General features: G+C 41.3%; 2 protein-coding genes across 15 annotated transcripts in view; one reads left to right on the top strand and one right to left on the bottom strand.

Annotated features, from left to right (window-relative positions):
* Positions 1–24372, bottom strand: part of MED12L (mediator complex subunit 12L) — a 330165-nt gene that overhangs the window by 168999 nt on the left and 136794 nt on the right. The gene's annotated exons all lie outside the window — the stretch shown is intronic.
* Positions 1298–22949, top strand: P2RY14 (purinergic receptor P2Y14). Of its 3 annotated transcripts, XM_039487304.1 has the most exons (4): positions 1298–1337; positions 4971–5124; positions 16977–17082; positions 19756–22949. In XM_039487304.1, exon 4 carries the CDS (start codon positions 19780–19782, stop codon positions 20770–20772), a length of 993 nt encoding a protein of 330 aa, XP_039343238.1. In that variant the 5' UTR covers positions 1298–1337; positions 4971–5124; positions 16977–17082; positions 19756–19779; the 3' UTR covers positions 20773–22949. The 3 variants fall into 3 exon arrangements, with proteins under 3 accessions (XP_039343238.1, XP_039343237.1, XP_039343239.1); XM_039487303.1 differs by lacking the exon at positions 1298–1337 and having other exon boundaries at positions 4732–5124; XM_039487305.1 differs by lacking the exons at positions 1298–1337; positions 16977–17082 and having other exon boundaries at positions 4732–5124.

Raw genomic sequence — 24372 nt, forward strand, 5'->3', positions numbered from 1 at the left:
AGCTATACAACCATCCAGAAACATCAAATGAGATCCATGACATCATACAGTGTCTTCTTATTAAAGTAAAATAAATGTTTTAAATTGAGAGGGGAAAACAGGCTTCCCTGGGGAAGTGAAAGCCTTGTGGGCTCTAATGACCCTGAGAACTATGCTCATAGGACTTTTAACTCATGGTAGGGCCACCCAAGCTGGACAGGTCAAAGGGTAGGAATAGTTTAAATGCAGTTCATGTGTCTCCAGGCTAACAGTCTATCCTAGTAATCAAAAGTTAAGTTACAGAAGCATAACAACTTAACCATTGTGGCAAATGGCAGGATAGCTGGGGATGGTGGCCCTGTTTGTGCTCTGAGTGACATCTGATGATGCAGGAAAGATTCAGAGAAAATAAAGTGAAGACAAGACTAAAAATTTAACAGAGTTTGAAGGGATACTGACAACAGGAAAAAGAAAAAGGAATTCTTACCTAGGCTGCCTAACATTTTCAATTTTAAGAGCTTGTTTTCAATTGCTTATAACTTTACCAATCTTCAACCATTCCCTTGCCAGATGTTTGGCTCAGAGTGACATTTTTGCACCGTTTCAGCAAAAACAGTGTAGCTCCTTCTCAGAATGAGGTGAGGGAAAAATACACAGTTTTACAAGTTAAAAAACCTCATACAACTGTTTCATTAAGACACCCTAGAGCCACCATATTTTGGAGCTGTCGCAGGAGGGTCATGGTGACAGTCATGTGATGGCAAATCTGGGCAGATTTTCCCAGAGACGGTAAAGGGCCAAGTTAAAAGCCTCTAAAATTACTCCTCCCCGCTGCTGGAGCTGTGCAAGTGCTAGGCACAGGAACCAAGAGCAGAGAGAAGAGGAAGCAGCCTGACTGCAACTCAGAGGCATGTGGAGAAGGTGGAAGGCAGGAAGTAGAGACAGGCTGCAGAGGGCAACAAGGCAGTGGCAGGGAGTAGGGAAATGACAGAGAAAAATTAGAGGGATAGAAACAGACAAGTTAAAAGGGAGAAACAGTGCAGAGACAGGATACAAGTGGGTACATGCTAGGAGCACAGGCAGAGGGGGCAGATGGGGGGGAAAGGGAAAGAAGGGTCTGTGACCACTAGAACATACTCCCCCCTTCCAGAATTTGGAATAGTCGACATTTCTGAGTCAACATTAATCTGCTATCTAGGAAATACCTGTGAAACCCACTGTCAAAATTTTTCCTCAGCCACCCCTAGTGCTGGTCCACACAGAGAACAACCACCTGCTGCTACTATCAGTTACTCCACAGGTCAAGTGGCAGAGGTCTGTGCTGTGGATTTAAAGGCTCCAACTCTGCTGATGACCATGTAAGGCTTGGTATGATTCCACATGACAGAATTTCTATTTTTTTCAGTTTGCTTTTTTAAAAACCTAGGAAAATACACACAAACTATGTTAAAAGAACATTAAGTTTGCAAAGCACCAAAAAGTGAGGACATGTCAGAGTTAAGGTTACCTGTACAACCTTAATTTGCACCCACTCTACTCACTTGCACATATGCATTATGATAGTCTTTCATTAATGAGCACATACCATTTTTCCTTAAAGATCCTTTTCTCTTTCAGTGCACAGAAAGGAAAGTAATCAGTCAGGGAAATGTCGTGAAGGAAGCGGTTGTCCAGAGGACCCTGCCTCCCTCCAGAAATTGGAAGGTGTATAGTGAATGAGGCAAGAGGACTGCAGGACGAGAGAAGATAATCTCATTGTTAAGGAAGGTGAATGCTGCCCTGGAGAACTGGATTCTATCCCTGTCTCTGCCACAGAGTTTCTATGTGGTGCTGGTGAAGTCCCGTAAACCAGAATTTTTTTAGGTGGCCACTAACTGAATGTTACTTATTTTATAAGTGCCCAACTTGAGATGTGGGGTCAGATTTGCAAAAGCGCTGAATACTCACAACTGCAATCAAAATTTATGTGAGCTGTGCACTGAACATAAAATGCTACAGAAATGGTAGAGTAAAATCAGTCCCTAGACATCTCAAGTTCAGCACCCAAAATTAGTGGTCACTTGACAATTTTGGCCTTAATCTCTGTGTCTCAGTTACTCATTGGTAAAACGGGGTAATACCACTTCCAATTTCATAGGAGTGTTGTGACGATAACTTCACTAATGGTTGTGAACAATTCTAATGTTACACTAATGGACACTCATAGAAAAGCCCATGAAGAAATTAGTAATTCTGTACTCAGGTAAGGTTTTGATGCTATGTAATAAATAAGGCATAGGATCACATACTGAATGGCAAGCATAAATGCAACTAAATAGCTAACCATTCAATGAAGGCACTATCCATCCTGTGCACTGAATTATGCAGAAGGCTTTGGGGGAAACATGGTTATCATAATGCATATGCACCAGGGGACCAAACTAAGGTTGTACAGGCAACCTTAATTTGGCATTTCCTAATTTTTTGGATTGCATGACTGTGTTTTTATTTTTTAAAATGAACATAATACATATTTAATGTGAACCTGGGAGGAAAAAATACAAGAGTGAGTTCTGAGGTTGAAAGGGAAAAAAAGACAACATATTTTGAGCTTTCCCAAGAAAATAACTAAAAAGTGAAAATCAAATGTAGGGAATGCATACTTTTGTATCACCATTAATTTTACAGGTTTTGAGCAGCAAAGAGTCCTGTGGCACCTTATAGACTAACAGACGTATTGGAGCATGAGCTTTCATGGGTGAATACCCACTTTGTCGGATGCATGTAGTGGAAATTTCCAGGGGCAGGTATATATATGCGAGCAAGAAGCAGGCTAGAGATAACGAGGTTAGTTCAATCACGGAGGATGAGGCCCTCTTCTAGCAGTTGAGGTGTGAACACCAAGGGAGGAGAAACTGCTTTTGTAGTTGGCTAGCCATTCACAGTCTTTGTTTAATCCTGAGCTGATGGTGTCAAATTTGCAGATAAACTGAAGCTCAGCAGTTTCTCTTTGAAGTCTGGTCCTGAAGTTTTTTTGCTGCAGGATGGATACCTTTAAATCTGCTATTGCGTGTCCAAGGAGATTGAAGTGTTCTCCTACAGGTTTTTGTATATTGCCATTCCTAATATCGGATTTGTGTCCATTTATCCTTTTCCATAGGGACTGTCCAGTTTGGCCAATGTACATAGCAGAGGGGCATGGCTGGCATATGATGGCGTATATTACATTGGTGGACGTGCAGGTGAATGAACTGGTGATGGTGTGGCTGATCTGGTTAGGTCGCTGGTGTAGATATGTGGGCAGAGTTGGCATCAAGGTTTGTTGCATGGATTGGTTCCTGAATTAGAGTTACTATGGTGCAGTGTGCAGTTACTGGCGAGAATATGCTTCAGCTTGGCAGGTTGTCTGTGGGCGAGGACTGGCCTGCCACCCAAGGCCAGTGAAAGTGAGGGATCATTGTCCAGGATGGGTTGTAGATCCCTGATGATGCATTGGAGGGGTTTTAGCTGGGGACTCTATGTGATGGCCAGTGGAGTTCTGCTGGTTTCTTTCTTGGGTTTGTCTTGCAGTAGGAGGCTTCTGGGTACACGTCTGGCTCCATTGATCTGTTTCCTTATTTCCTCGTGCGGGTATTGTAGTTTTGAGAATGCTTGGTGAAAATTTTGTAGGTGTTGGTCTCTGTCTGAGGGCTTGGAGCAGATGCGGTTGTACCTCAGTGCTTGGCTGTAGACAATGGATCATGTGGTGTGCCCGGGATGGAAGCTGGAGGCATGAAGGTAGGCATAGCGGTCGGTAGGTTTTCAGTATAGGGTGGTGTTAATGTGACCATCACTTATTTGCACCGTGGTGTCTAGGAAGTGGACCTCCCGTGTAGATTGGTCCAGGCTGAGGTTGATGGTGGGGTGGAAGCTGTTGAAATCATGGTGGAATTTTTCCAGAGTCTCCTTCCCATGGGTCCAGATGATGAAGATGTCATCAGTGTAGCATAGGTAGAGAAGGGGCGTGAGTGGAGGAGAGCTGAGGAAGCGTTGTTCCAGGTCAGCCATAAAAATGTTGGCATATTGTGGGGCCATGCAGGTGCCCATAGCGGTGCCACTGATCTGGAGATATATATTGTCATCAAATTTGAAATAGTTGTGTGTGAGGATAAAGGCACAGAGCTCAGCAACCAGTTGTGCTGTGGCATCATCAGGGATACTGTTCCTGACAGCTTGTATTCCATCTGTGTGTGGGATGTTTGTGTAGAGAGCCTCTACATCCATGGTGGCCAGGACGGTGTTTTCTGGAAGGTCACCAATGCATTGTAGTTTTCTCAGGAAATCAGTGGTGTCACGGAGATAGCTGGGAGTGCTGGTGGCATAGGGTCTGAGTAGAGAGTCCACATATCCAGACAGTCCTTCAGTGAGAGTGCCAATGCCCGAGATGATGGGGCGTCCAGGATTTCTGGGTTTGTGGATCTTGGGTAGTAGATAGCCTTAGAATAACCCCGGTCGGGGCTCTATGTTGATTTGTTCCAGTGTTTACAGGTTTTGTGGCTGATCTGGGAGCCTACCAGTAAAGCATGTGGAGAGGGAGGCAGGCAATAAGATTAGAGTAATCATAAGATGTAAAAAAACCCAAGGATGCATCATGCTTTTTCTCAAAGTAAATATTTGTGATTTTCGCAACACACTGCAAGCAACTGCAGTGCAACCCGTGACCTCCAGTTTAGAGCACTTCCACTAATAAATACAGAAGCTATTTAGTAACTTTTTAGAGAAGGTCATGGCTAGGCATGAGAACAATTCAAAAATAAAAACAAAACAAAAACAAAAAAAACTCAGCTTTGTATCGTTTAGTGTTTTGCTAAACTTCACAAATTTGTAACGTCTGAATAAAATTCAGTGCTGATCTTCCTGGAAGTACAGCTAAGTATAAAAAAAAAATAGTACTGGCCATCTGCAGTACTTGACATTTAAACCACATTTGGTTAAGCATGAAGACAATGCGAACCAGCCTTTAAATACTTCAGTTTGGGAACTAAAGTGGCAGTTTCAAGCACTACCTCTACTTAAGAAGATTATGCAGAAAACAGAGTGAAGCATATTCAATCTAGAACTGCGAGTATATCTGATTGCTAAGGAACAACATTAATGGATACCACAGAGAAGGTTATACAATAATTGGTGAGTGAAAGAAAACGCTATAATTTAAAACTTTTTGCTGTAATATATTCCAATACATTAGTATATGCTTTCTCCTGAAATGTATTTGTTTACATATGATTCTTGTTGCTAATTTAAGGCTAAAGTTTTATATTTCATTGCTTCTCCTATTAAAATATCACTTTAATTTTACATCTTTTAAAAAGATATTTTATAGAATCCTACATTTTTGTTAATATACAAACATTTACAATTATTAGTTAGATGTGTTTAAGAAAATGCTTTAAAATGATAAAGTAAGTGTGGACAGGAAACCATTCACATAGTATGCAAATATAACATCTAGTCTGACCTCCTACAGATATACAGGTAAGGACTTTTCCATCTTTATATGTAGTTTTAAGATTTATTTCCTGAAGTGTGGGTTTTTGTTTGTGTTGTTTTTCCCTTTTCTTCTTTTAAGCAGTGCTTCTTCCCCCCCCCCCAAAGATTTTTGTTTAGTTTTCGGTGATCAGTGGAATATAAATATTTAAAATTAAGGAAGGTTTCCATTGTCCGGAGCTTTTAATATTAAGTCAAGGAGTTTTATGAAAATAATTAGATATATTATTCAACAGACATGAAATTATAAAAAGGAATATTTTTAATACCTTCTCATTTGCAATTTTTAAAAAAATACCTCTTGCATCCTCAAATATTTGCTTTCAAGGACAATAAAAATGTTAATGCATACAAAGTATTTTACATGGCTTAAAGGAACCAAAATTTTGATATGGCTGATATTTCTAAAAGCCAAATATGATCTCTCTTTAATCTTCTGATGTTGAGGTTCAGGATCATCATGTACATACCACATGCCCATGTCAACTTTTCCCCTTACTCCTCCTATTTTCCAATTAATGAAATACCTTGGGGCTGATTGCATAAGGGAGCTTTTCAAAGCTTAATTCATATATTGGAAATAAGTCCAATATCTAGTCTAGATGCTACAAATAGCTCTACATGCAAACAAAGGGGACCCTTGAAGTGCCACTTACTTCAGTGGGTCTCCCTGTGAGTACAGGAGTGTCCACAAATCAACAAAACTAGCCCTTTAATCATAAATGCTTATTTAATTACTTTAGAGCCAGGTCTAAAATTCAGAAACAAGAACAAAACAGACTCTCCAGAAAGAAAATGGTAACCTTTAGCGATCAGTAAAATGAGACAATGTTACACTTTGAGGGGGGAAAGCAAGGAGAGATACTGATTGGGAATCTTGGACAGTAAGAACAAATGAACTGGCTACAAGTGGGTGCTGCAGTGAGCGAACAAAACTTTACCCTTTAGGTGTCCTCCATCCCCAACTACATGAGCTTTGTGCCTAGGATCCAGTGAATTTGGTGTTCTACTTTTAAGGAGAAAATTAACGGTATCTACAGCAATTGATTTCTATACCCTCCTGCTTTTCCCTTCAGAGTATAAGAAACCACTCAGATGCCAATAAAGTGTCTGTTATAACCTAAATTAATGTAATAAGTGTGGTCTGTAAAGTCTCCATTATAAAAAACCATCCACACTAAACATGCCTATTGTAAATGTCTCCTGGAGGGAGAGAGGGAGACGCAGAGAGAGGGAGAGGAAAAGGGAGACATATACACACTGGGAATGTGGCTGTTTATACAAATGTTGATTACATGTATAATGGTGGGCCAAATTCCATGCTAATTTACACAGTTAAGCAATCCCATCAACTTCAGCAAAGGTCACTCATCTTAAATTAGTGCAGAATTTGGCCCTATCTGACTGCAGCAAGCTCTGCTCCATCTACAGTACATTGTAAAGTACTTTACAATGGTGCTGCATCCTATCAACTCCTACTTTACAGTAGTAGTCGTGGGGAACAGAGTAAGGAAACATAGCAATATCAATAAGGAAAACTAAGGAGATTGGCTCAGTTACTTATCCTTCTGTACCTCAAGTCCTTTTCCCTCAGAAGATATAATCCCCATTACCTATGATCAACACCTGCAGATGCCAATGTATTTAAAATAAAGTATGGACAGTTAACAAACTATTGTATTATCAATTTTACTTGATTACTTAAAGCCTGGAAGTGCTGAACACATACACCTCCAGTTGAAATCCATGGGAGCTCCAGGTGCTCAGCACCTCTGAGAATCATGCAAGCAATCTAATTAAATTTCCTGTATTCTTCCAAGTCATCATCAGTTGTTTGATCTAGCAGGACATTAAAATGACTATATTCAGTGTCACTAACTTGACTGAATATCTATGGTAGCAACATTGGAGGGGCGGGGAAACAAAACCTCAGTCCACATTTTGCCTAAGAATTGCACCAGAATTAAAGTAGGCAAGGAGACATGCCCACGCTAACTTTAATCTAACTAGCACAGGTAATAATAGCAATGAAGATGTTGCAGAATGGGCTAGCCACCTCAGTAGAGGCCAGTAGGGACTCTTGGTACATATTTGGGCTGCTGACCCACGCCAGGGTCCATGTCACCACATCTTCACTGCTAGAATTAAAGCTAGCCTGGGTAGGTGTATCCACACTGTAATTACACCTTAATTTGTAGTATAGACATACACTTGGACGCACAGATATTTTATACCTGTCTGGAAACTGGCATTCATTTACAATCCTGACAAAAGTGAATCCCAGGGCTACAGATATTTACTGTTGGGCATAGTGCCTACTTATGTGAGAGGTTAATGGGACTACTCACAGGAGTAGTCCTTCCAAAACTGAGCTGTAAGGTCTGGTCCACACTGCCTCTAATTTATATTTGCAAATCACCAGCTGCAGGGAAAGGCACATTTGGTGGTAAGCATTTGCAGAAACCATAACCAAGCTTGTAAATTCAATACCTCACTCATATAAGGAATCAAACACACACATCTGATGGTGGTTTAGTGACACAGGCCAAGGTTTGAATGAGTCATGGAGAATGAACTACCTTCTCACACTTAAGTGATCCTTCCTGAAAAAGGTAGCTGGATAGCATAGAAAAGTGAAGAATTAAAATCTTCTAATGGTATCTCCATGTTTGTCAATCAGTAGATTTTTTTTAAAAAAAGAGGTTTTGCATTGAACATGCTTGTGTACTTGCTACAGTCTCTCAATAATATTTTCTACCTCTTATGGCAAGAAAAAACTTATTTTGACTTTTCTGGCATCCTGTACTTTGATTGACTGATTATTCCCCATTTTCCCTTTTTTTGGCCTTGTAATTTGTGACAGCCAAGAGGAATGACCAGCCAATACAAACACAGAATAATAATAACTACTCTCTGAGTATGGTTATCCAGCCAGTTATGCACCCACCTTATAGTAGCCCCATCTAAGTTGTATTTGCTTAGTTTATTGATAAGAATATCATGCGAGACCGTATCAAATGCCTAAATGCCTAAAGTCTAGGTATACCACATCCACTGCTTCTCTCTTATCTACAAGGCTCATTATCCTATCAAAGAAAGCTATCAGATTGGTTTGACATGATTTGTTCTTTACAAATCCATGCTGGCTATTCCCTATCACCTTCCAAGTGTATGGGGTTGTCAGGGAGGGGTAGTACCTCTGATAAGGGAGCAGTCGTACTCCTAGGAGTAGCTCATCCACTTTGGTCCCCACTTGACATCCAGCTCTCACCTGTGGCTCCAAGTAGCTGTCAGCATGCGACAGCGGCCACACCCCGGAAACCGTCTCGACTGGCGGGCTAAACCAGGTGAGGGTAGCCGATGAGTCTAAGACTCTCGGTGAGTTAGGGCCTGTCTACCCATTGCATGCGAAGGCTGGATCCGGCTGCCTGAGGAAACCTGGTTCAATGGTCAGGAAGGCGGTGACAGCAAGCGTTGTGGAACGCTCAAGAGCACGACAAGACACATAGGCGTCCTGGTCATCCACTGCGCCCTGCCCTATCTCCAGCAGTCTTGACTCTTGTCCTGCCACTGGATACAGATAGGAACTGGGAAGAGAGAGTGAGGTTGACGTTGCGCAACTCTCCCTCACTTTAATCCAATTCACGCGCAAGTCTCGACATCATATCATATCACATCACATCAAGTCCTGTGGCGATGGGCGAGCGACGAAGCAGCAGGTGTGGATACACTGGGAGCTGTAGCCGCGGACCTGCACACAGGCGGCTCAGGTATAATGGTCGTTCCTCACTGACCGAAGCAGCGGTGGAGCTCGGCATCTTCTTGAGCGACTGAGCAGCCCTATTCAGGATTGCACTGCTCACCTCCGTAGAACGAGGAGGGGGCTAGAAAAGGTGCCCTAAACATTGCCTGCTTCACCTTACCCTGGCCAGCATACCGTGGCTGGCGGGGATCCCATAAAAGCGGTCGAACAAAAACAAAACTTAGAGTGACACCGATCACCACTGGCACATGGAATGTGCGCATGCTACTGGATAACATCACGGCAGACAGACCAGAGAGAAGAACAGCACTTGTCGCCAGAGAGCTCGCACGCTACAACATCGACATTGCAGCCCTTAGCGAAACTCGCCTTGCTAATGAAGGACAGCTGTCCGAGTCAGGCGGAGGCTATACATTCTTCTGGAGTGGCCACAGCGGTGATGAGCGTCGCGAATCTGGAGTTGGCTTCGCCATCAAGAATCATCTTGTTCGGAAACTTGCCAGTCCCCCCCCCCAAGGGTGTGAATGATCGTCTCATGACAATGCAGCTTCCGCTTCAAAATGGAAAACAAGCTACTTTGATCAGTGCATACGCTCCCACGATGACCAACCCAGAGGATGTGAAGGATAAATTCTACGAAGAACTAGATGCTCTGCTATCATCAGTTCACTGCACAGACAAGCTGATCCTGCTTGGCGATTTTAATGCAAGAGTCGGATGCGATGCCGCAGCCTGGGAAGGAGTCATCGGGAAAAATGGAGTGGGAAAGTGTAACAGCAATGGTCTGTTACTGCTGGAAACTTGTGCAGCACATGACCTTCTGATCACCAATATGGTCTTCCGCCTCCCTACCCGTAACAGGACTTCGTGGATGCATCCCCGTTCCAAGCACTGGCATCTGATTGACTATGTCATCATCAGGAGAAGGGACAGACAAGATGTCAGGGTTACAAAAGCTATGTGCGGCGCTGACTGCTGGACGGATCACAGGCTCATAGTATCTAAAATGAAGCTCTGTATCACGCCGAAGAGACGACCACAAGGCTGTAAGGCTCTCAAAAGGATCGACGTGTCGAAGCTGAAGAACAGCCGCATCACTGAAAATCTAGCAGAAGACCTAGAGAACAAGCTTGCTGATCTTCGTATTGAGAATGACGCTGAGAGAGACTGGGAGCGATTCCGCAACACTGTCCATACAGCTGCATCGAAGGTATTGGGGCCCTCCACACGCAGGTGGCAAGACTGGTTTGATGAAAATGATGCAGAAATCCAGGCCTTACTTGCTGAGAAGCACCGCCTGCATCGCGCACATCAGAACAATCCATCCTCAGCAGCAAAGAAGACTACCTTTATCAACTCTCGCAGAACAGTACAGAACCGACTGCGCAAAATGCGGGACTTGTGGCTGAGCGCCAAAGCAGATGAAATACAGGCGTACGCGGACAGGAACGACTATAAGCAGTTCTATGAAGCCCTCAACACGCTCTATGGTCCACAGGCTTCTGGGAGCTTTCCCCTCCTGAACTCTGATGGCACTGTGCTCCTTACAGAGAAGACGCAGATTCTCCAGAGATGGGCTGAACATTTTGAAGCAGTTCTCAACTGCCCCTCAGTCATCAATGATGAGGCCATCGACAAGATGCCCCAGGTTGCAGTCAATGACTCCATGGATGCTTCACCAGAAGAGGACGAAGTGAAGAAAGCCATCAACCAGCTGTCAAGTGGCAAATCCCCAGGGTCAGATGCCATACCAGTAGAGGTGTACAAAGTCGGTGGACCAGTGCTGCTACGGAAACTCACTGAGCTGTTTCAGTCCTTTTGGAAGCAGGGATCCATTCCACAGGAATTTAGAGACGCGACCATCGTGCACCTCTATAAGAGGAAGGGCAATCGCCAGGTATGCGACAATCACCGTGGAATCTCGCTGCTCTCTACAGTGGGGAAAGTTCTTGCATGGGTTTTGTTGAACCGACTGATCACTCACCTGGAGCAGGGCTTACTGCCAGAATCACAGTGCGGCTTCGGCAAGGGGCGTGGGACTATTGATATGATCTTCGCTGCACGTCAGCTACAGGAGAAATGTCAAGAGCAGAACCGTGAACTCTACACAACTTTTGTGGACCTCATGAAAGCGTTCGACTCTGTCAGTCGCCAGGGCCTGTGGAGGATCATGTCGAAATTTGGCTGTCCAGACCGATTCATACTAATGGTACGTCAATTTCATCACGGTATGATGGCTCGTGTCCTGGATAACGGTGAAACATCTGAGGCCTTCCCAGTCACCAACGGCGTCAAGCAAGGGTGTGTTTTAGCACCCACTTTGTTTAGCATGATATTCTCTGCCACTCTGACTGATGCCTTTCAACACTGCACTGAAGGAGTAGGCCTGAAGTACAGAACCGATGGGAAACTATTCAATCTGAGGCGACTGCGTGCCATCACCAAGGTGAAGGAAACTGTACTTCAAGACTTTCTCTTTGCCGATGATTGTGCTCTGAATGCTAGTACAGAGCCAGAAATGCAAGCCAGTATGGACAAGTTTTCATCTGCATGCAACAGCTTCGGCCTCACCATTAACATCGAGAAGACTGAGGTCATGCACCAGCCAGCTCCCCACACTCTGTACTCAGAACCATCCATCACTGTAAATGGACAGAGACTTCAGGCAGTGGACCACTTCACGTACCTGGGCAGTACCCTTTCTCGAGCAGTGTCAATCGATGAAGAAGTAAAGTGCAGAATTGCTAAAGCCAGCTCTGCATTTGGCCGATTGTGCTCCAACATCTGGGGGACGTCGAGGGATCAGCCTACCAACGAGGCTGAAGGTCTACCGAGCAGTGGTGCTTCCAACTCTGCTGTACGCCTGCGAGACGTGGACTGTCTATCGGAGTCATGCACGAAGGCTCAATCATTTCCACACTTCCTGTCTGCGAAAGCTTCTAAAAATCAGATGGCAGGACAAAGTGCCCGATACTGAAGTCCTTATCAGAGCCAGTCTGCCGTCAGTTCACACACTGCTGATGAGAGCCCAGACCAGTTGGGCTGGACATGTCGTGAGAATGTCAGATGAGCGCATTCCTAAACAGCTCTTCTACGGAGAACTCGCCCAGGGAAAGCGCTCCCATGGAGGACAAAAGAAGCAATTCAAGGACACGCTGAAGACCTCTCTGAAGTCCTTTGAGATTAACACCGCCACATGGGAAACCCTCGCACTGAACCGTCCAGCATGGCGCAGCCTCATTCACACAGGCAGTAATACCTCTGAGGCGAGGCGTACTGCTGAGGCTGAAAGAAAGCGTGAGCTGCGCAAGTCCAGAGCTGCCCGCACATCATCGATAGTGCCGTCACATGTCTGCCCAACGTGTGACAGGACGTTCCATGCCCGAATCGGACTGATCAGTCATCTTCGGACGCACAGAGTCCGGTCATTGAAAGAATGAGTTGTTGAGGTCTTCATCGACAACAATGGACGAACATCACCACCTTCCAAGTGTTTGCAGATTATTTCCTTAATTATTTGCTCCATTATCTTCCCTGGCACAGAAGTTAAACTAACTGGTCTGTAGTTTCCTGGGTTGCATTTATTTCCCTTTTTATAGATGGGCACTATATTTGCCCTTTTCCAGTCTTCTGGAATCTCTCCCATGATTTTCCAAAGATAATAGCTAGAGGCTCAGATACCTCTTCTATTAGCTCCTTGAGTACTCTAGGATGCATTTCATCAGGCCCTGGTGACTTCAGCAATAGGTCTTCTCTTGTCCTTTACCCTCAAGGGCCATGTCCACACTAGGGGAAAAGGTGCAGTTTTAAACATAACTAACATATTAACACACATTAAAATCCTACTGTAGACAATGCAATCGTGCTTTTAACTCAAGTTAGTCAGTCAAGGTAAACCATGCTTTTTCTCTAACTATGTTGGATCTATTTTGTCTCATCTATGTTGTTTCTAAAATCTCATGCTTCAGCACTTCAGCTGGTCACTTGCAGGGGTCAGGAAGGACTCTTCCCCTGAAATGTATTCTTTGGGGGTGTGGGAAGAAGAGAGCATCTCCTTTGTCTGACGCTTCAGGGAAGAGAGCAGAAAAAAATTAGTCTTTCATCTCACACATAGAAGTCAAAGGTTATGTTATTTTGCCTGATTGATTGTGCAAATCTTGTTTGGTACTCAGTAAAAGGAGGTTATGAACTGTATGTTTAGACTTCTGAATTTGACAGACAAGTTGTAGTACATCAAGAAATGAGTCTCAATGGTTTTGGAATCCATGTATGGTAGGGATAAGCATTTAAATATCGAAGGAATACAAGCATTTTAATCATGTAGCTGCATAAAACTTTCCTTCCACATTTTTGGCAAGACTATAAAATGAACTGGCAGCCCACAAAGAAGTGGGTGTTTATATGCTTGACCAAAACAAATTTTTGTGAACTCAGCTTGCCAATTTTGCTTTCTTTGTACAACCAACTAATGTATATGCATGATATATAAACTATATCATGTTATGTGGCACATGCATTTAAAACAATTATGCAAGCATGTAATGTTTACATAAGAAATTAGAACACACCATTTCAACATGTACACAATCAAATGTCAGGACAGAAATTACAGGATAGCTGTAATATATGGAAATATGGTGCTTATTAATAACAATAGTACAGATACAGACAAAGGCCAGAATCTTGGCATACTTTAGCCCTAAACATTTAGAGCATGTCAGACAGCAGATGGAGTTTCTGTGTTTCACACAGGTTGAGTATCTACAATAGCAAACCAGTCAGATAACCACAAACTCTTGCTAAACTGTGAAGTAATTTCCTCTTTTACCTTTTTGTTCCACTTTATATGTTTTACACTTATGTGCAACAGAGATACAGTAGATCACACTAGGTTTTTTCATACAGTATCAAGGTATAATCGTATTAGATAAATCTAAAAGGGTATTAAGGTTTAAGAAACTATATCAGAAAATTAAACCCATCTAACAGCATTCTTTTAATAGACGCTTTCAGTTTGAGGAAGTCTCATGGCTTAGGCAACCTGACCACAAATATTATATAGTTCAGGCAATGCTGTCTATTTTAAGTAGACAGCATTGACAGGACTGTGAATGGCTTGCCAATTACAGAACCAGTTTCTCCTCCCTTGGTTTTCACACCTCAGCTGCTGGAACAGGGCCCCATCCTCCCTGATTGATCTAACCTCGTTATCTCTAGCTTGCTTCTTGCTTGCTTATATATACACACCTGCCCCTGGAAATTTCCACTGCTTGCATCCGAAGAAGTGGGTATTCACCCACGAAAGCTCATGCTGCAAAACGTCTGTTAGTCTATAAGGTGCCACAGGATTCTTTGCTGCTTCTACAGAACCAGACTAACACGGCTACCCCTCTGATACTATTTTAAGTAGATTAATAAGATAAATATTTTTTATTTCTAACAGATGCATATCTAACAAAGCATCTGTTTTGTACTAAATAAACTGATACATTTAAATGGTATGTTGAAAAGTCAATATGAAGTTAAATCTTTTAAAGCCTAAAATGTTTTAAAGCCTAAATGATCATAAGGCCTGATTATCTGTGTGAGAGGCAATTGCATGGAGTTTCACATATGAACTGATCCTACATGGATCTATGTTTAAAGATCCATAGTTCCATGCTGATACCAAAATCACCACCCAGACTAAAGTAGAACAAGGATAAAAGTTTGTCTTTGAAACAAGACTGTAATGAGACCTTGAATTAAACAAACGCATTTATCTCTTGAAAATTGTAACATCCCATGTTAAGCTCAATTTTCAACATTGTGAATGCTATCATCTGATAATCTTTATTTTGCTTTCCATAATTTCTTATTTGCTTTCAAAGCTATTTTGGTTAATAAAACTCAAATTCATAATAGTTGTACAGTCTGTACTTTAAGTAAGGAACACAAATCCAAAGAACCAAGAAAAAGCTAGAAGAAGTAACTGGTTAATTAAATTTGCTAACCAATGTGTATATTATCATCTTTCTCGCACAGCAAATTTACTAGCAAGGAAAGACACTGTATTCCTAACTTCAGTTGGCTTTATATCACCCTCACCTCCAAGATAACTGACAAAGATAGATCCCTCAATCACACACTTAAAATCAAATGGCAGATAGTGGGTTTTATATTTAGGTAGCAACAGCCTGTACTAAGCTTAGAATTGACACCTTTATATGTGTTTTTTTTTCTTATCCAAGATAGCATAAGTTTCCAAATGAACCACTATCAATATCGGAACTAAGACATACCTGTTGCAGAGGTGTGAGAGACAGCTATTGAACAAGTATGAAGGACTGCACATCCCCTGCACATGGTGGTGCTGGGCTCTATGCCACCTTCACATGAGCCACTGCAGAACAGCAGTATATGCAACGGCAAGTGAGAGGACATGGCCAATGGCTTTGTGGTTACAGAGGTCCAGTTGCCACAAACTTCCCCATAGAGAGGAGGGGAGCAGCAGCAGCTGCACAGGGACATATCTATTTTTTGTCAAAACATAGGAGGGTAGAAAACGATGAGTTACTAGAGAGAAAGTGATGAGTTATTTAGTGGTGCAGCTATTGTACTGAGGCCATTACATTAGGATCTTTGATACTGGATCACTACATAAGATATTGCTTTTTAATTTTAATTTTTGAAGAGTGGTAGTGGCGGCATGCATCAAGTCAGAGAAACTTGCTACGCATGTTAGCAAGCCTAAAAATGATATATTTGAAGCACTGTTCAGACAGCTCTGTATGCAGATGCACATTTATAAACAATAAAGATGTATAGTACAGAATTCTATCATCTTCAGGGGATACCCAAACCAAATGTGCAGTATATGACCACAGTGATTAGTGAAAAGCAAGATACAGCCTTGGCAACAAGAACTACACAGGCTGTTTTAACAACTTCTGGTCAAGGATAACAGTTTCCAATGCCAATGAGCAAAAAAGAGTGAAGTCTGTTTAGGCATTATTTCTCTCACTGAGGATAGAAATAGGGTAGCAACTAAGTGGATTTTCTAATGCACTATTAAAAAAGGATAATTAATATAGTAGTTTTATGTTAAAAATGTTCTACATTTGTGATAAAGCTTTAAAAAAAACTGAGTTAGCTAAAGACTAAAAAAAAGACGGAGAGGGATGGGCTGCTAGTGCAATATGGTGGGGCCAGGAAACTTACAGGACTCCAGCCCAGCTCATCCCTCCCCTCCCCAAAAACACAGTGAGCTTTTACCTCATGTGGTGTCCACAGAGAAGGATATGGGACTCTGGGGCTATATATACCACACCGCCTCACGACAGCTGCTCCAATAACTTCCTGGCTCTCCAATGCAGCATGGTCCTGGCTCTTAGAATGTTCATAGTTAGTTTTGAGGCACTACCAACATTTTCCTGAGGAACATAAGCCACAGCAGGGAAATGATTACGTTTATCAGGTTATAATTTGGTCAAACCTGAATGGAATTCCATACGATGTGCAAAACAGAAGCCTCTAGCCCTGGCCTTTGTCCCTGCCAAATTTTAAAGGCCTGCTACAAACTATGGAAGTGTTGAGCTTCTCAATAAAAGGTCTCCACAATCTTTTATACCATTAAATATTAGGCAACTTAAATACAGGGGTTACTGTCAGCTCCCCCTATAATACTCTTTAAGGAGATATGTAACCACTGACACACAACTAAACTATATTTTTTTCATTTTATGTACAGATTACCCAACAAAGAAAAAGCCCGTCCCTTGGGATGCAAAACTCCCTCAGAACACTGACACCTCGGTAAAGGACCACTTGCAACCTATCAAATCAGAATAAGATAGGTAAGGGTATGCCACTGGTTTCAGTTGACTTGCAAATTCTGTCCTGTGTGTGATTTCAGCCACTCCCTAGATATAGCCAGCTTGTATAGTCTAGATAATATATTTATGAACTATATAACTGTTAAAATGAAACTGAACTAAGCACAAATTGAAAGTTTAATCTTCCTCTAAGGAATCCTCTGTCTTGGCCTTAAACTAGAGAAAACATACAAAGCTCTTCTATACCCACCTCTTTGTGCCAACACCATCGAGACAACCCTCCAGAAACTGTGGCATCTGCGCAAGGACCATCACCTGAACTTGCCCAAACTCTTTAACAGATACAGAACTGCTTGCCATTAGTGAAATTCTTGTGCATAGAGCTCATTTTCTACGTAGCACCCAAATGTTTCCGAGGCATTTGACCAACATGACAGCTCCCTGTTCAGAAGAGCTTACAGTCTAAACAGAAAATATACAGTGTAAACAAGGGTTTAGGGAAGAGGACAGTAGCCAAGGACTACAGTTTACAAACACAGATGCCTTAATACCTAAATAAAAGTGGCCTCATTTTCAGAGATATTGAGTATCTGCAACTCCCATCAATTTAAATCAAGCTGTGGGTGCCCAGCCCATCTACAAATAAAGCTCTGTTTAGGTGCTTAAATAGGGATTTAGGTATCTAGCTTTAGACATTTCAGTTGGGAAAATTGTAGCAAGTTTTTTTTAATCTTCCTATATTTGATCATTTCTTCCCAAGCTTTAGGTGAATTAACCTTACTACCTTTTAATGATCCTCCCCATCTATTAACATTGTGACTATAGTCTAACAGCCACACACACACACACAGCTTTTCCCAACTAAAATTGACAGTTGGAGTTTAAACTTGTTGACCTTTGGATGTGTGTGGGCCTCTGAACCTATCACTGGAAAAATTTGGGACCCTTGATATACCATGCGCCATCCTATTCCAAGTTAAAGGTGACTGACTTAAAACCTGACAATATCACTTTAAAAGGGATGTTTCGAATACAGTATGCAAAGTGATGCAACTATGCAGTTCTATTTCTAAGAAAATTTCCCATGTAGTGTATTTAAAATTACCACAAGCCTGTGTCTGAGTTCCAGCCTCCCACGCACAGGGATCCCATGGATCTTATTCTTGACTTTTGGTTCACTTGTGACCATTGCAAATCAAGCTTATGACAACAAGCAAAAGCTTTACTTTCAAAGGGACCCCAGAGAGCTTTGTTTTCTCAGTTGTTCTTATAGTTTGCCAAATACAGCAGCAATATACAATCTTGGTTGTTCAGTTCCTAACAAGGACAATAGACTCCCATAAACCTTCTGTCAAAGCAATAGCAGAGCAGGCAACAGATGTGATTTTCTGGAGACCACGAAGAAATGTTCTAGGTTTTAATTTGGGGAGCCTTAAAAGACAATTCTAGCTCACACCTTATGCTAGTGTACAAATGTGTCTTTATAACTGTGCTACTAACAACTAAGATAAGTGCAGCTAGCACAGCTTGCTCTAAGGCTTTCCTTCAGAGAACGTAAGGAATGCTGGCACTGTCTAGTGTTCTTCCCCAGCCTCTTGTTTACAATTGTAATATACAGAATATAAAATTTGCTGAAGCAACATTTCCCTCCCTCACACCTTCTAATAACATACAAGATATCTATAGTATACCGGCTTTAGAGTTCAAAACTCCAGATCTTTGTAACTGCATACATTTGCACTCATTAAACCACATGTACTGCGATCCAAATCCTGTTCCCAGTACCTAGCCCAAGTAACTGGAGTTGGTATCTCCATGGAGGCATGACAGGAAGAAAGCCTACTCCCCAAATAACATAGTATCAACTGAGAGGCTATGCAGCTGCTACTCCAGCCTCAGGACTGGAGCAGCCTCTACAGCCCTAGTGGGCAATGGATCTGGGCAGGGATATATCCACCAATCTCACCCCCACTAGCATCAATCTCGTCTCCGCTACAGAACAAAAAACAGGGAGCCTCCTCTAAGCACCTGAAATCATGCCTTACATATTACTCCTGCAGAACAGAACTTCATTAGATTCTGCTGTGTCTGGAACCTTCCATGCTCAGAGGGTGCAACTTTGTAGTACACTAAGGTGGGGGTGGGGGGGAATGAAATTTTCACTGTTTAAAAACAATTTCGTTAGTGAAAATGCACTTGAGGTGCTGGGAAATCAGTGGTACTGAAAATTTAAACAAAAAAAAAAACTTCTGATCCACATTTTTTCCAACATAAGTAATGTTGTAAGCAGACTTTTCTTCCAGTAGACACCCACAATTTACAAAATTTATATCACTTAGTGAATGATCACCTTAGTATTTTAACCAGATCTTCCCACAAGTTTCCTCACTTTTTTTTTTTTTTTTTGTGCAATAAACTTCCTGTACAAGAACAGGGTTTAGCATGTGCAACATGAGCCTACTCACAGAAAGGCATCAAGACTTAGAGAATCTATTGTTTTCTTATTTAAAAGAGACAGAGCCAAAAGAGTGAACCAACACCAGCAATTAGACATTTATACTAAGCATATTTGTTGGAAATGATATTTACTTTGGTTCCTGAAAAGCATATAATAATGGAAACAACTGCAACATGAACACACTAAGATAAATCCAATTTGTCTTACTGGTAAAACCGTTTTCCCTCTGCTTTCAGGAACACAGACTGAAATATTCTAAGATGTCCAACTCAAGCGTAAACGCTTCAGAAGACAACTGCACTTACAGCTCAGTAGCAACTACTCATGTCATTCCACTGGCTTATGGATTCATTTTCATAGGAGGAATCCTGCTAAATGGTGTAGCAGCATGGATTTTTCTACATGTTCCTAGCAAGAAAAGCTTTGTCGTCTATCTCAAGAACATTGTTGTTGCCGACCTTCTTATGAGCCTGACTCTCCCCTTCAAAATTCTTAATGATTCACAAATTGGGCCTTGGCAGCTCAATGTTTTAGTCTGCCGATTTTCTGCTGTTATTTTTTACCTAAATATGTATGTTGGAATAACATTTTTTGGCCTCATAGGGTTTGACAGATACTACAAAATTGTAAAGCCTCTGCTTACCTCCTTTGTTCACACAGTTAATTACAGCAAGATTATCTCTGTAGTCGTATGGGCATTGCTCATGTTTTTGTCATTTCCAAATATTATTTTAACTAACCAGAGTCCTACAGAGAAGAATTCCAAAAAGTGTGTAACTCTTAAAAGTGAGCTTGGTCTACAGTGGCATAAGGCTTCAAGCTATATTTGCCTAGGAATTTTCTGGACTGTGTTTCTTCTGTTAATCATTTTTTACAGTGCAATAGCAAGAAAAATATATAGTTCCTATAGAAAGTTCAGAAGAAATTCAACAGTAACTAGGGAAAAAATCAATCGCAATATATTCAGCATCATGTTTGTATTTGTCATTTGTTTTGTACCATATCATCTTTGCAGACTTCCATACACATTAAGTCAAACTGGATCTCAGTTCTCCTGTCAGTCAAGCAAAAATCTGTACTATGCAAAAGAATTTACTCTGTTTCTCTCCGCTGCAAATGTGTGCCTTGATCCCATTATTTATTTATTTCTCTGCAAGCCCTTTAGAGAAAAGTTATACCAAAAACTGCATCTCAAGTTGACAACTTTAGGTGAAATAGAAAACTCTAGATCCAGAAGGTCAAACACTACATGAAAGTGTCATTATTTCAGAAATTCACATATCCCTTATAAGATATAGTATGGAAAATTATTCCAGATTGCAAAGCGGTTAACAAAGGAACTGGATAAATGAAGAGCATGTGCAACAATAAACACGAGGTGTCAATTTAAAAAGTATTTCAGCTATTTGTTTTCCATATTAAAAAGCATTACCACATGCTGTACTATGCACTACTTCCAGATTACGTCAAACTATAACTTCTTACAATGGAATATATTAGCTGTCTGAGGCCTAGGACAGACAGGAGACTGACTGGAGTAGAAAGCTGGATATGTAGGCCTGGGTTCTATGCGAGTGGCAAGGATTAACCAGCAGAACTACGCAACAGCTGCAGCCCGTTAGTCTCCATAAGCCAACCTTGAGCACATAAGAAGTTCAAACTAGCAACAAGGGATTGGGAGTGACTGAATAGCAAAGCTGGACAAAAAATGTTGGACAAAGCTTATTCAATGAAAAATGCAGTTTCAGTTGCCTTCCAACTATTCGCGAATTTGACACAAATAGTTTTGGGCATTCACAAAATGGCCAGAGAAGGAGGAGGAGAAAGATGAGGAGGTAGTGATGCTGCTAGTGACACTATCCCCCACTCATAACCTTTCGCCCAGTGGTTAGGGCACCCATCTTGAATGTGATAGACCTAGGTTTAAATTCTCACTCTGGAAAAGACTTTTTGATTCAACAATTTCAACCCAAACTGATTTTTTCCCCTATTTTTTGCAACTGACATTGAATTTAAAAAAAATCAGTTGCTTGCCCAGCTCAGGGATGGAGGAGATCTTCTACCACTTCTGACCTCTGCATCAGACTGTTTTGGAATGGCTGACAGAGGCCAAGTCAGCCCCTGAAGGGAAGAAAGAGCCCTGTATGAATCTCTAGCAAAATGAAGAGCTGAGATGATGGATTCTGGTTCCAACCAGCCAACCGTAGGACAGTTGAAGGAAAATAGGAAAGAATAAAGGTGTAACATAACTCAGATCCTCAAGTCTCTGTGTAGAACTTGGGGAATTCTAGAATGATTTGATGACAGGAGGTAATAGTTCATGAAAATCTATTTGAAACCTTTATGGAAAATTGCTATCTAATTTAAGAGCAACAAAACTATAGGAATCTATAAGAGTGATTCCTACAATCTACAGACAGTAACAGAAAACTATATCCCGTCTGTTTTTAGAAACCACACTACTGAATTCTACAGCACAGATACATTATTTTAAGCAACAGAAGATGGTTCTACAAACCTGTAAAAAAGTATTTTCTACTAAATTCTACAAGACTTAATGATGAAGAAAGGATATTTTAATGGGCCTTTTCATAAGTCTCCCAGTCTACTGATTAACACACAAATCATTATTGAAATTCTGCTTAAATAGTTTAGCCCCATGTTTAATATGCTGTTCTGCTTTGGAGTTAGATATGAGGCCAATATTCTTGTATTTTGGACCACTAAGTACTGGGAAAATTTGAGATATACCAATCTTATCGCTGTTACACTAGGCTGAGATAATGCCTAGTGTATCATTTACATATTCTCCAATGACTAGTTTCAAACAGCTCTATGCTCTCAAAACACAATCTTTTCTGGCAACATGCCCATGCACTTTATTATATACAGTAGCTTATCAAATCATTGGCTTACTCATACTATGCATAGCTGTAAATTTTACAAGACAAATGGAAATGCATGCCAGCATATCAGAGAGAGGATTAAGTCCTTCGAAGAAACTGTAAATTTGGTCTAATACCAGGTAATGTATACACAGTAACTGCTGCTTATGTACAAAAAGGCAGAAAAGAAATTTAAGGGAAAATAGTGACCCACCCAGATGATTTAGTAAGTGAAAAAACTAAACACCTATTCAGATCAGCAGAGACTGAATCATTACTATATCTATGGGATGAACAATCCCCGTCTAGCATGCAGTTTAGTCTTCACCAGAGACCCTGCAAGGCAAAGTGGCTGTGATTTCACTAACAGTGATTTTTTAGGAGGTGAGGAAAGTCTACTGAAACTAGCTGTTTGTACTTAAAACTCAGAGCTATTAGTTTCTCTTTATTCAGAGACATTTGTGTACCTGGAAATAATGATTTTGTATTTTTGCTTTGTTTCGGGCACTATGTTACATTGTTTTTCTTTGCACAAAGGACTGAAAACTACCCATATTTCATTTATTCTTGTGGGTATATATGTTTTATTGTGCATTTTGCACGTTTTATTGTGTTTGTACTAAAAAAATAAAGCCTCTTTTTTTCAATGCAGCTAGATTTGTTTGTTTGGATTTCATAATTTTACATGGGGAGTGGGCCAGCGAATGTAATGTTTACAAAAGATTCCAGATAACTCCTCTGGAAATGGAAGCTCTCCGTTTTACTCTCTATCACTGGAAACAACACGAGTTTTTCCAACAGGGATCCTGCCGATTTGCCTTACCACTGTTCTGGAAGGACAGTCTCTCAGGATGAAAGGGTAGTTCGTAACCAATATGCATTTTTAACTAAAAATAAGGCATCCTGGTGACAAGACTATGGGCTGTATTGATAATCAGTAAATAAATGTGTTCACTGAATCCCTAATCCATTTGTTGAGGCCATGTCTAGCATGAACTTATTTGAGAGTACCAACCCACAGTAATGGCTTTTTGTCACTCTTGACCTATGCCAGATTTGCCCTAGGGGACTAGAAAGTAAACACCGCGTTTTTGGAAAACCATCTAGAGTCCCCTTGATATTACTGTTTGAATTGGAAGTGGTCCCACACCATAATCCCAGACTCTAACATCCCCACATTTTGCAGAGGTTTAGATTTTCATCTGAATGTCACAGCTTGGGTTCATATCTAGTGTGAACTCTCTTTTAAGATCAGAAACAATATTTGTCATGTTGCCTCAGGTCTCCTTGACACGTCAGTCTGGTTACAAAACAGTATGTAGAGAAACTTCACTGGTTGCATTCGTAGACTAGCTCCGCCTAGCAAGAGAAATCCAGGATTTGTCAAGGAGGGGAATTTACTGGTTTGTGAGCAATTTTCATTTTTTTTATTGTAATTTATGCAAGGCACTAGGTGCTTTTGCCATAGGTGCCCCTTTATATATCCTGCATTATCTAAACAAAAGGGTCAGTGAAAGAGTACTAGTAGAGTGACATGAAAACTGCTTCTGTCACATGCCTTTATGAAACCTCGTCTTCACTTCTAAAAAGTAATTTATGCAAACACATCTATATTCTGGAAAAATCTTTCCTCCTCACCCTAACAGGTTGGCATGTTACGCCTTTGCTCGCTACGCTTTTTTTCCCAAAGAAATACTACATTTTGGGCTTATTTTCTTTATATTGCCTTATTAAAAAACAATCCGTCACTGGGTAACTTTGATGCAGAACAGTGCATTCATAGCCACTGATCCAACTATATTTTGGTGTCTGTACCAGGCACAAGTCTCAACCAGCCTACCTATTTGCTCCCTTCCCCTCACAGTGCTTTTCACTTTTACTTGGACTGAAAATAAGCTAAATAAACTGGAAGGGACAGGGCTTGCATGTGAGGTCAGAAATGTATTCTACACTAAAAAGGTTAACTTT

The sequence above is a fragment of the Mauremys reevesii genome, linkage group 9 (assembly GCF_016161935.1).
Source record: "Mauremys reevesii isolate NIE-2019 linkage group 9, ASM1616193v1, whole genome shotgun sequence".
NCBI lineage: Eukaryota > Metazoa > Chordata > Testudines > Geoemydidae > Mauremys > Mauremys reevesii.